This window comes from Diabrotica virgifera, chromosome 2, assembly GCF_917563875.1.
Source record: "Diabrotica virgifera virgifera chromosome 2, PGI_DIABVI_V3a".
Lineage (NCBI taxonomy): Eukaryota > Metazoa > Arthropoda > Insecta > Coleoptera > Chrysomelidae > Diabrotica > Diabrotica virgifera.
Window position 1 is genome coordinate 235,768,478 of NC_065444.1, and position 12,820 is coordinate 235,781,297.

At 31.6% G+C, this 12,820-nt stretch overlaps 1 protein-coding gene across 5 annotated transcripts in view; it reads right to left on the reverse strand.

The window, feature by feature from the left end:
* LOC114348478 (GATA-binding factor 6-B) overlaps positions 1-12,820 on the reverse strand; it is a 135,043-nt gene that overhangs the window by 12,594 nt on the left and 109,629 nt on the right. For 4 of the 5 annotated variants that reach the window (XM_028299051.2, XM_028299056.2, XM_028299076.2 and 1 more), the window contains exon 6: positions 9,578-9,713. In XM_028299051.2, coding sequence (XP_028154852.1) covers positions 9,578-9,713 — 136 coding nt within the window. Of the gene's footprint in view, positions 1-9,569; positions 9,714-12,820 lie in introns of all 5 variants that reach the window. The other variant, XM_028299070.2, reaches the window with a different exon arrangement.

The following is a 12,820-nucleotide window of genomic DNA, read 5'->3' on the forward strand; positions in this document are numbered from 1 at the left end:
GATCACAATAATTAACTCAAAGATCAAGTAAAACTTTATTAAAAAAAAACTAAAAAGTACCTAACAATAGTTATGATTATTATTGTACCCCGGCAGAACCAAAATTTAGTCCCCATCACAGATAATCAAATTTGCCTGATTGGTGCAGTTTTTTTGTAAACCAATTACGGTTACATCTTGTCCTTTTGGTCTTTCAACCTTTATTTCGATATTATGAATTCGATATTCAATGCTTTAAACTTTAATCAAAAACAAACACAGACAGGAGCATACGAAGCAAACATAAACATAACCTAAACTAAACGTAGACCTTGATTTAGACCAATAATAAGCGACTACCGGCTACAGAACAAGTCACCGGTACCGGCTACCTCTCCACTACCTACTTTTAAACGAATATAATTTGTCGTAGTAAAACAATAGGGTTTTTCATTTACAGTCATTTGTTTCGAGCTTCTGTCATATGTCGTATAATCCATGTATATTAATGGTACATTCCATGTCAAATCACTCAGGCAAAAAATTTTGGATCTCCGATTTGTTTGAAAATTGGTATATAGCTTCTGCGGGACGTAAAAATAAGATATTTAAGGTCAAAAAATATTCTTCTTTTTTTCTCAAAATATGATTTTATGCGATTTTACAGTGATTTGGTGTTTATTTAAACAAATTTGCATTTTCTGTCGTAAAGTATCAATGAAAAACACATAATATTTTAATAGAAAGGACTCAAAAATGTCATTATATGGCAATATAACTAGTTATTTTGAATGAAAACCAGTTTTTGATCTAATTTTATAGTGTAAAAAACGTTAAAATACCGTTTTTTACATTTTCCTCCATTCCCAAAATACATCATCATCGATTTGGCTGAAAATTTGCCCACAGATATCCAAAAGATAGAACTTTAAGTCAGGGCCGCCGCTAAAGTGTTGGCCGCCCGTGTGCAACTTAAATATTTGCCGCACCCCTTCCAACATTTTAGTCGTTTCAACATAGGTACTAGTATTTAAAGAAATGTGCAGGATATACATAACAATAATAACTTGTAAATAGATACTTGGACATTTAGACTAGTATCCATGATTCAAAGTCCATTGGATAACATAAACACATAAAAAAAATTATAAACGAAATTTTCGGGCTATCGTTTAGGGAAACTTTTTGACAATGTCTTTATAGACCAGGGCGCATCTGTGAAAATATTAGTACATTTGGACGTTGAGAGGTGACTCAAATTTTTTTGCAGAAATTGCTTGGAAATAAATCAAACAATAATATTTGAGTTATCCTCCCTCTCAAAAAGGTCCGGAACATTGTTTAAATAATCAAAATGTAAAAAAATTAAGGAAAAATTCGATTTTTTTCTTCGTTTTTTGATTATAACTTTAAAAGTATTCATTTTCGAGAAAAGTTGTACTGACATAAAAGTTGCGTAATTAAATTTCCTACAATATGGAATTGGCTAAAAATTTAAAAAATAGTCACCCTTGTTGCAAAATAGCAATAATTTCGAAAAAAACATACAAAAACAAGTATTCGCATTTTACGTTTTTCAACCATTTAGGCTACATTTAGGACCTTCGTATTTCACTCAGAAAAACTATATGATATAGTAAAACAATACCGTAAATTTCATTAAGATCGGTTCAATAGATTTTGCAAAATAAATTTTGCAATCCAGCTTTCGCAAAGAAAATTCATTTTTTCAAAATGTTACAGGACTGAAAATAAGGCAGATATCAAGTTGAATTTTTTTTGCGTATTGAAGTGTACTGTACCTTTCATTTGCAATTTTGCAAAATTAAAATCAATTAACATCACGGCGTCAGGATTTTTTTAAATTAAACATTAATTATTGGTGCTACGCGCAGGACAGCGGATAGTTTGCTCTGATTGGGCATTCCAATGACCTTTGATAATGATTGATACATTTTAATTTTTATTACATTTCGATATAAATAAATAAATTTGTTTATTGCAAAATAAAAACACATAATTTGTCATTTGAAATAACACTTTTATTAGCAAAAACTTTCTTTGTTCATATATTTTAACTTAGAGAATAAAAGTTTATTATTTTGAAAGATATGCAATTGTTTAAACAATATTTCACAAACAATAATAAAATTAGTTTGATTTTTGTGGAATTAAAATATTAAAATACAACAAAATATAGAGTAAGAAAATAATATATTACATAAAGATTGGAAGAAATTTTGGTGGAAATCAACTTGTGTGAATCGAACACCGCTGTCCTGCGCGTAGCACCAAAAATGAATGTTTATTTAAAAAATTTTCTGACGCCGTGGTAATTAATCGATTTTAATTTTGCAAATTTCAAATGAAAGGTACGGTACACTTCTATAAGCAAAAAAAATTTCAACTTGCTATCTGCTTTATTTTCAGTCCTGTAACATTTTGAAAAAATGAATTTTTTTTGCGAAAGCTGGATTGGAAAATTTATTTTGCAAAATCTATTGAACCGATTTTAATGAAATTTACAGTATTATTTTACTGTATCATAAAGTTTTTTTGAATGAAATATGAAGGTCCTAAGTGTAGCATAAATGGTTGAAAAACGTAAAATGCGAATACTTGTTTTTGTATGGTTTTTTCGCAAGTATTGCTATTTTGCAACTAGGATGACTATTTTTTAAATTTTTAACCAATTCTATATTGTAGGAAATTTAATTACGCAACTTTTATGTTAGTACAACTTTTCTCGAAAATGAACACTTTTAAAGTTATAATCAAAAAACGAAGAAAAACATCGAATTTTTCCTTAATTTTTTTACATTTTGATTATTTAAACAATGTTCCGGACCTTTTTGAGAGGGAGGATAACTCAAATATTATTATTTGATTTATTTCCAAGCAATTTCTGCAAAAAAATTTGAGTCACCTCTCAACGTCCATATCAAAACAGATGCGCCCTGGACTATTAATATCCAATGTCGCACACACTTAATGTTCGGTAGATAACGTTGCTAAAGCAGAAAGTCTATTTTGCTTCATTGAGGATCGCAAATAGTTTTTAATAATTTTAAGTTTTGAAAACGACCGCTCATACGTACCTACAATTATATTATACCTAGATAAGTTTGGAAATGTTGATATAAGATTATTTTCGTAAATGTATTCAAGAATATCACTAGAACTTTTTTCTGTGGTAAAATATGGTTGAATAGCTTTACTTTCTTCATATAAATCGATTGCACTAATGTCAGTCTCTGAGCTGTTTATATCTCTAAGGGCTTTGTTAGAAAATCAAATTCGGATTGATATCGCGCCGCGGATCACCTGTGAAGCATTATGTAAAAAAGAAGAAGACTATCATAACCTAAAAAGTCAATCTCTTTTTTCAAGACAGAAATATTTGTTGTTCACGTTTTCAGTTGTTGTATTTTTTGTATAAGTAAAGTAAAGTTCTTAAAATAAAGCTCAGGTGAAGGAAATATCGTATTATTTCTTCCGAACTTCTCCGGCCGGCTAATAACGGGTAGACTTTAGCAACGGTGGAACAGGCTTGATACACTTTCTCACAATTGGTTTTAGGTTCATCATCGTTTTTAACTTTAGTTCTGCCATAATAATATTACTCTAAAAATATCTGCGTGCTGTTGAAGTAATTGGAACTGTTCTTCAATTGCTGTTATGGTAGCATCCAAAATCTTAAAATAAAAATTTATTTTAAATGACAATTGCAGAGATAATATAGGTTCATCAGTTCCTTCATACTCAAAATGCACTTTTCTTCTTCTAATTCGTTCGGTAGAGGAACCAAGGGAATTTTCTTTAATATTTGCTTTTGTAGATATCTCTCTGGATTCATAGAATTATCTGAATCATTACTATCTAATTGTTTGAATTTATTTTCGTTTTAAAAAAAGTATTATCAGCAGTTGCCTGCTTTTGGTCGCCCCTATAATCTGCCGCCCGTGTGCGATGCACACTTTGCACACGTGGTAGCGGCGGCCCTGCTTTAAGTGGTTAGAAGGATTTGAATTATATTACAATACCAAAAAAGTTACATGCAGTAATCTCAGACTCAAAAGTATATATTAGTCCAGTCGGGATAGCATTTGACCTTGAATGGCGAGCTGCCCAAAATTTTATTTTTCTGATCTTTAAGGGAGTCAATAGTAGCCTAAATTTAAAATCACGAATGAATTCCTCCGTTACGTTAGCCGCCATCTTGATTTTAAAGGAGAACCTGTTTGGCTCAATATCTCCGCCATTTTTAACTTTTCGACAAAAATGGTAGAAACTGAAATTGTTCCAAATAAATCGTATTTACAATTATTACAATTTCTTTTTAACAATTTTTGTCGTGAGGTCGATATTTTCGAGTTATTTTTACTTACAGTAGACGCCTATATTTTTGACTATAATATTGCATGTAACTTTTTTGGTATTGTAATATAATTCAAATCCTTCTCACCACTTAAAGTCCTATGTTTTGTCTATCTGTGGGCAAATATCATTTTCAGCCAAATCGATTATGATGTATTTTGGGAATGGAGAAAAATGTAAAAAACGGTATTTTAACGTTTTCTACACTATAAAATTTGATCAAAAGCTTGTTTTGAATCAAAGTAACTTGTTATAATGCCATATAATGACATTTTTGAGTCCTATCTATTAAAATATGTTTTTCATTGATACTTTACGATAGAAAATGCAAATTTGTATAAATAAACACCAAATCACTGTAAAATCGCATAAAATAACAATTTGAGAAAAAAAGAAGAAGAAGATTTTTGACCTTAAATATCTTATTTGTACGTCCCTCAGAAGCTATATACCAATTTTCAGACAAATCGGAGGTCCAAAATTTTTTTTGCTCCAAAATTGAGTGATTTGAAATGGAATGGCCCTAATATTATTCACAGATTAAACAACATATGACAGAAGCTCGAAACAAATGACAATCGATGAAAAGCCTATAAGTATAAAAAAGAGGAAGATCATTTTCTAGAATTTCACAGCTCATTGTATAACGTTACCTGCCTCAAGGAATGAGCTAACTATAAAAACTTAAAAATAAAGTATTTAAAATTGTATTTAAAAATATAAAGTTTTTAAAAATGTATAAGTAGATACCTACTCGTAATAAACGAAAAGATAGCACAGATACAGCTTTTATCGGAGTAGGTACTCATGTCAGAACCACCAAAAGCCAAAGTATTTCACTTCATAATCCACATTCCAACCTAGACGCATTATCTCTGCATTCTTCCCATTTAAAAACTACTAGGTATCTAGTAGGTATATGCAAGAATAATGCTTATCGTGGAGGGTTTTGGCATCTTTTGCTACCTGTCTCATTTCCTCTTCTCCACATTTCTCCACCGATGGACCTGCATCGTTCTCAAAGTCGTATTGCTTGTTGTTATCTCTTTTGGTCAACCTCCAATATTTGTCTTTCCGTTCTTTCGTAGATATAAAATATCTCACTTGCGCCTCTCCGGGACATTCTCTTCACATGTACAAGCCACGTCAGTCTTCTTGACTTTACAAACCTTACTTCGTATACTGTGTAGGTACTTATACCAGTCCACTTCTTATCTCGCGACCAAGTTTTTTTGTTTTCAAAAATTTACCATTTTCCGTTATGGCTTGCAAATTGTCAAAGCCTCGCAGGTGTAGCCAGAGAAGGTTCCCATTGTTTTCAATCTGGTGGGATGTAGAGTAATATTTTTGGTATTATTTTATGTGCTATTAGATTGAAAACTTAGTCTTTTTTGTTTTGTTTTGTGGCCTTTATTTGTAACCTTTAGCCACGTAATTACTATCACCAGCTTAGGGGAATAATGTGTACCTACCTAGTAAGTGTGCTGAGTAAATGTATTGTTACTTAGTAAAGTGGTCTTCATTTACTTTACAAAGAGACGCTTATTGAATCCAAACATTTGCGGTCCCTCAAGTACGCAATCAAAGAAAGACCTGATCTACAGTACCTCTACCAAAACGATATCAATACGTCTACTCGTCTAATATCTCACTCTAGAATATATCTCTTCTGTTCCGAAACCCTCTTTACAGGCCGCACTAAACCGTCGTACGCGTCATATGCGTAACCAGGGGGGGGGGTTTGGGGTTTTTAACCCCCCCCCCCCATTTTGATGTAATTTGAGCTCTATATGTTTAAAACCATTACTATTCCATACCCCCCAGAAATCATCAAGTAGCTGTAATCCCCCGCCCCTTTAGGATCATCCTGGTTACACCTCTGGTACGCGTAGGTACACTAACGCAGGCCTCGTCACACTCTTGTAACCTTTCCTTTCAGCATTCACCGAATTTTCCGGGGTACCGAGTACCCCGCTCATCCGTTTCCAATTAAACCAACCAGCCTCTATCCTGTTGTCAATTTCTCGATCTAGTGTACCTACCTACCATTTTCCTCTATGTAGAAAACTACTACTACTACTATCGGTTTACAGCGTCCGACGCCTTTCGACTCCTAACCGCCATTCTTCTCGTTCGTTTAACCATAGACCTGAAGGGGTTTCTCTTTCCTTTAGTTCTTTTTCAATTCCCTCCCTCCAGCTTCTTCTCGGCCTTCCTCTTTTCCTTCTTCCTTGTGGTGTCCACGCCAAAATCTGTTTAGGGATCCTGTGATCTGGTATTCTCTGTACATGGCCGTACCATACTAGTTGTTTTGTTTTTGTCATCAATTATTGAATGTGTGACTCCCATCATTTCTCGTATTCTATGTAGAAAACAAGGTATTTAAATTCTTTGAAGACCTTAACTCTACACACGAATTGTTCGCAAGATGAAAACGAACAAGCTTAGGATGTTCTTTCACACTGATAATTTCACATAAAACACGATGTAAATCGTTAAAGATTTAAGTTTCTTGACTTGGCTGGGCGTTGCCACCACATGTTGGATTTTTTCATATCTAGTTTTTGTTTTTGTATCATAAATATTGTAGGTAGGTCAGTTCTTTGTTGTTGTGTTACTGTATTTGCTGATGATGGCTCGTGTTGGGCCGAAGCTCGACCTTTTTTAAGATTGAACATTTTAATAAAAAAATTTTGTGCGGTATCTACCTTCTTAGACTTTAGTACTTGGTTATTTACCTAAATTCTTTTACTTGTGCTAGCTTTTTACCAAGCAGTTCGACGTCGCCAATCATTCTTGTTTTTCCCAACCACAAGACTCTGTTTTACCTCTCTGTTGACCTGCTAACCTTAAGTCCTACCTTTTTAATATAGTCCAGGGTAATAAGGTTTTTTCCATGACACTTGAACAGCCAGAGTACTGATGCGTTTTTTCGACAGGTAATACCTATGATGACAAATTGTAACTATTTCCTGCGTAGGATCTGGCGGCCATTTTTATTTATAAACCCTTAAGTGTCAAAAAATGGCATTTTTCACTTTTTTTTCAAATCAACGGAAAACAAGGAAACTTATGGTTTTTTTGGTACAAATATCTTCGAGATTATGGAAAAAGATTTAAAATGACGTAAGTATTACAAAGTTTAATATACTCATTTATTGTTAATATAATTACGAAAAAAGGTCGGAATTGCAAAAAAAATTATTTTCGCAATATCTGTTGTAAAAATTAGTGTACAGCTTTGAAATTTTTGTCAAATAAGGATTTTTTTGTGCTTAATATGTGTAAAAATTTCAAAGCGATTCATTCATTTGTTTAAATTTGATTCAAATTGTTTATTCCAGAGAGCATTTTTTTTGCAATAACATAAGTCAGAAGAAAATGACGTTAGAACCATTCCACAGGTATTAAATGAAAGAGCATGAACTATATTTTCAACTTGGTTTAAAAAAGTGAATAAAAAATGCATTTATTAGTAATAAATAATTATGCAAAATTATCGTAAATCTTTCCTTATAAACTTTTTATTTTGTTATATAAGAAATTATACATATTTATTACAATTTTTTTATTAATTATGATATAGATAACATTAATTGGTAGTTGTGCACTTAAAACAGGGTAAAAAAGTTAATTTTTTTGGAAAAAGTTATTCAAAAAGTTTATAAAGAAAAATTGACGATACTTTTGCATAATTATTTATCACTAATAAATGCATTTTTTATTTACTTTTTTAAACCATGTTGAAAATGTAGCTCATGCTCTTTCATTTGACACCTGTGGAATGGTTCTAAGGTCATTTTTTTCTGACTTATGATATTGCAAAAAAAATGCTCTCTGGGATAAACAATTTGAATAAAATTTAAACAATTGAATGAATCGCTTTGAAATTTTTATCACATATTAAGCACCAAAGAACCCTCATTTGACAAAAATTTCAAAGCTGTATACTAATTTTTACAACAGTTATTGAGAAAATATATTGTTTTACAATTCCGACCTTTTATCGCATTTATATTAACAATAAATGAGTATATCAAACTTTGTAATCTCTAATATATTTGTCCTAAAAAAATCATAAGTTTCACTATTTTCCGTTGATTTGAAAAGAAAAGGGAGAAGATGCCATTTTTTGACAGTTAATTGTTTATAAATAAAATGGCCGCCAGATCCTACGCAGGAAATAGTTATAATTTGTTCCTATACGCTCTGAGCTTCGCTGGTGGCGCTCCTAGCGGATTACTAATTCAACTTTCACCGGTAATTTTTAAATTGATTATTTAATTGTTATCGCTTAAGATTTACAACGCAAAAAAGTAATTAAATTGTAATCGATTTTTTTAAGATTTTGCTAATCATTTTGACGTTCTATTGATAAAATATGAATTTCTTACTTCGGATACTTTCACAGTTATCGTGTAGATGGCGCTAAGATTAAGAGAATAATTTATAATTACATATTACCGAACAGTAAAAAAACTTAAATTCAGTATTTAAAACGTAAGTATATTTAAGGTAAAACTATATACCACAGCGTTGACCAACTAATATTTTTTATAATTAATGTTTTTAATTTTAATTTTAAATTAATCACTTTGACATTTATATCAAATTTCCGGTAAAGGTTTACAGACTTGTCACTACTGGCGCTCGCGAATTTGTAAATATCCCCTCTACGTACGAGCTCACAGCGTATAGGTATTACCTGTCGAAAAAACGTTTCAGTACCCTGGCTGCTGAAGTGTCACGAACAGGGTACATTTTTGCCTTATTGCCCTGGCCTAATAGCCCTTTTCCAACTCTCCAACATTTATTTCTCTGTAAACCCATGCTAATCTCGTGATCTAGGTATTTATAGGCCACTGCCTGGTCATTGGCCATACTTTGAGTGGCATTCTGAGAGGTATTGTAGATACACTCGCATTGATATTTCTGATCTTCCGAGCTTATGTAGTTAATAAATAGATGGTGTAGTTAATAAACCGTCGGTGTACTTTTGAATTTGTAATTAAATAAATTAGTAGGTAATAAATAAATTAGGTATCGTAGTTTGTAAAATAAAGGATATAAATTCAGTGTTTTTCATTTGTTTAGAAGTAAGTTATTAAAAATAAATAAAGTCAACTAAAATTAAACATTAGTGCCTAAAAGATCATAGAAAAGTCAAGTCAGTATTGTAAGAATATGTTTGAGCATAAATTTAATTCACATACCAACTTACTTTAAGCCTCGAAGATTCTCAGCAGCGTATTGTCTGTAAGGTCCTTGAGTGGGTGAAGGATATACATTAATAGGCAACTGGTAGGTGTCCTGTTGTATTTCAAGTTCTGGAGCATGTTGATATTGGTAGATGTTACCTAAAAAATATATACATAACTTGTAAGCATATTTCAAAATTTATAGCCAAAATAGTCAAATTCAGATATTAGAATTTGATGGTCAGTCTCAACTTTGCCGGACTCTATTTCAATGAACATATGATCGATTATAAAATTATTAACATTGCTTTTGAAAGTGACTTAGAACAAAAACTGGAACAGTGGAGACAAGCTCTGGGGGAAAAAGGAATAAAAATTAGTAGGACAAAAACACATTATTTGGAATGTTCATTTAAAGATGGAGTTACTACAAATAAAATGGTATCTTTGGATGGTAAAATGATTGTGAAAAGCAATAGTTTTAAGTATCTAGGATCGGTATTACAGAGTAATGGAGAAATAGATGGAGATGCATGCGCTGTATATGCGCTGTAATATACAAAAACGATTGTTGGAAATGGAAAATTAAATTAAAAATGGAAAGTCCCCACTAAAATGGAAAACTTTACTTAACTTTTTTTGGTTTAAGACCTACTCTTCATAACCCAATAGGTCCCCAAAGCGCTCGAGTGACTGCACATTTAGCATACTTCGCGCCCCTACTATTAGGTCAGAATTCTGTATTTCAATTTCGTAATAGTTATGCAAATAGACTCGTTATTTGTCATCTTTTAAAATTTAGCAATTCATGCCAGACTTTCGTAAGACCTTCCCAGAATAATTGCGACAAAGAGTTTTGAACTAAATACCGTAATAAATCATTCTAACGTTTAGAGCTTTCCAATAAAAAAAAAGAGCACCTAACAAACAGAGACATGAACCGTCATGTCAGTGTATTATTTGCCTAGTTTCGATAAATGTTTATTTTCGAATATTACTGCATATCAAGTCCCTTTATCAGTGCGTTCCTTATCTCATGTTGACAAAGTACTTTAATTTTATCTTTGTACATGAACATGGAAACGTCATGAAATCCACTTTTATAGCAGCCTGGATTGTATATTACTTCTCTTGTGGTGACATTAACATTTCGCAATACGAAGAACAAATCGTTTTAAGCCCGGTTTTAGTACATAAAGCAATTAATAAATAAACTATGTATGTATTGTAGGTACAATTATGCCACTTTTAAGTATGTTTTTTACTTTTTATGCCATCGTAAATAAATGAAATTTAGAGCGGGTTGTTAAATATCATACACTGTATTTGTCTTTAACAAAGGTTTGCTTTGAAATTTCTGGCCGATTTTAATATCTGATCTAATTACAAAGTATGTAGTAGAATAACATATGATTGGGAGGCGTATGAAAGAGACATATTTTTAAGAACAACATCCCGATAGCTATGAAACGGAAAACATTTGACCAATGCGTTCTTCTTATTATGACATATTATGCTAAATAAATTTGCAGTCACTCGAGCGTTATGGGGACTTATTGGGTTGTGATTGTTAGGTCCTAAAGCCAAAAAAAGTTAAGTAAAATTTTCCATTTTAGTGGGGACTTTCTATTTTTTAATTTAATTTTCGATTTCCAACAATCGTTTTTCCGATTATAGCACCATCTATCCATAATTCGAAAAAATGTGTCGAATAAAAGTTGTTTATTTTTACGTAAAGAATCCAAATCTCCAATAAACATTTGGGGTCCCATTTAAGATTTTAAAGTGGGGGGAATGACCCCCCACCCCACCTCCGTGGGGGTCATGTTTAGTACCATTGGATAAATTTTTGAAAAATATTGAACACGTAATTTTTAGTTTTTCGGTGTGACGTTCGTTTCGCGAAATATTCGCTTTTTTTGTGAAATTTTTGACTCACCCATTTCCTTACGCCCCGCTTCGTAGATTTCTGAAATATACACTCTTTTGCATGTACTTAACTTACCTTATCTTAATCTGACAATTTCGAGTATTTTTAAGGATAGATTTTTTTTCGGGCCCCCTTTACGAAGTTGCCTGTGTTTAACGAAGTTAAGTTATTTAACGAAGAGCCAATACAGAGTGATTGATTAGTGGGTTAAAGCTTAATAGATCCGCTATGGTAATAGATAGCAATAAAAGTTAATAACAAAAATTGTAGACAACTTTGAGATTCATATTACAAAATTAGTTAGAATGTTACAGGGTGCTCGATAACCTAGTGGCAGACCAAACTTATGTTTTTTTTTTAAATGGAACGTACTATATTTTATCTCATATACTTACTATCTATACTCATTCTGCGAAGCTCTTAGAGCAGCTGAAGATAGAGACCAATGGAGAAAAATTGTTAGGAATATTGGAAGAAATCACGATCCTCAGTAATGGGGAAACGAAGGGAGAGAGAGAGAGACTATATTTTATTTTATATTCGAAATCTTCTTAACTTCTCCATTGCAAAAATGTAAAGATTTGTTATGTTATACATGGTAATTACAAATTTATAACCAATTTTATATGAAAATCGTAACAAGTTCAACTCACTGTATAAATGGTTAAACAGTAAGCACAACAGGTTTAACAGTAAAACAGTAAGCACAACAGCAATGGTTTATTGGTGCCATATTTTTTTTTATTGTGAAAATTTTTAAGAATGGTTGATATTGCTAATTTTCTTTATATCGAATACAGGGTGAGTCAAAACGCAAGTACATTATTTTCTCAGTAATTTTAAATAGACCACTCTGTATTTTGTTACTATCGAAAAGTTCGAAAATTACCGTTTCCGTACTTTAATTTTTGTATAATATTCCCTATGTCTAAATTTATTAGTTTTCGAGATATTTTCATTTTTCAGAGCAAATTATTACATAGCGGTCTAAATCTTTTCAAATTTTAAGTAAGCCATGACTGAATTTTTTAAAACTGATAATCTAAGATTACTGATTATCAATCCGGTAATCACTGTAACAATGTAGCAAATAAAAAAGAAAAATCATTTATTGGTAATAAAAAAAGCACAACCACCACATACAACATTTTTGAAACAACTAAAGACTACTTTTGTATGTAAATGTAACAAATAAAAAAAGAAAAATAATTTATTAGTTATAAATTTTGCAAAAAAACCCAAACACAAAATACAACATTTTGTGAAAACAATTAAAATATACTTTTGTATGTAAATGTAACAATGTAACAAATAAAGAACAAAAAATTATTTGTCA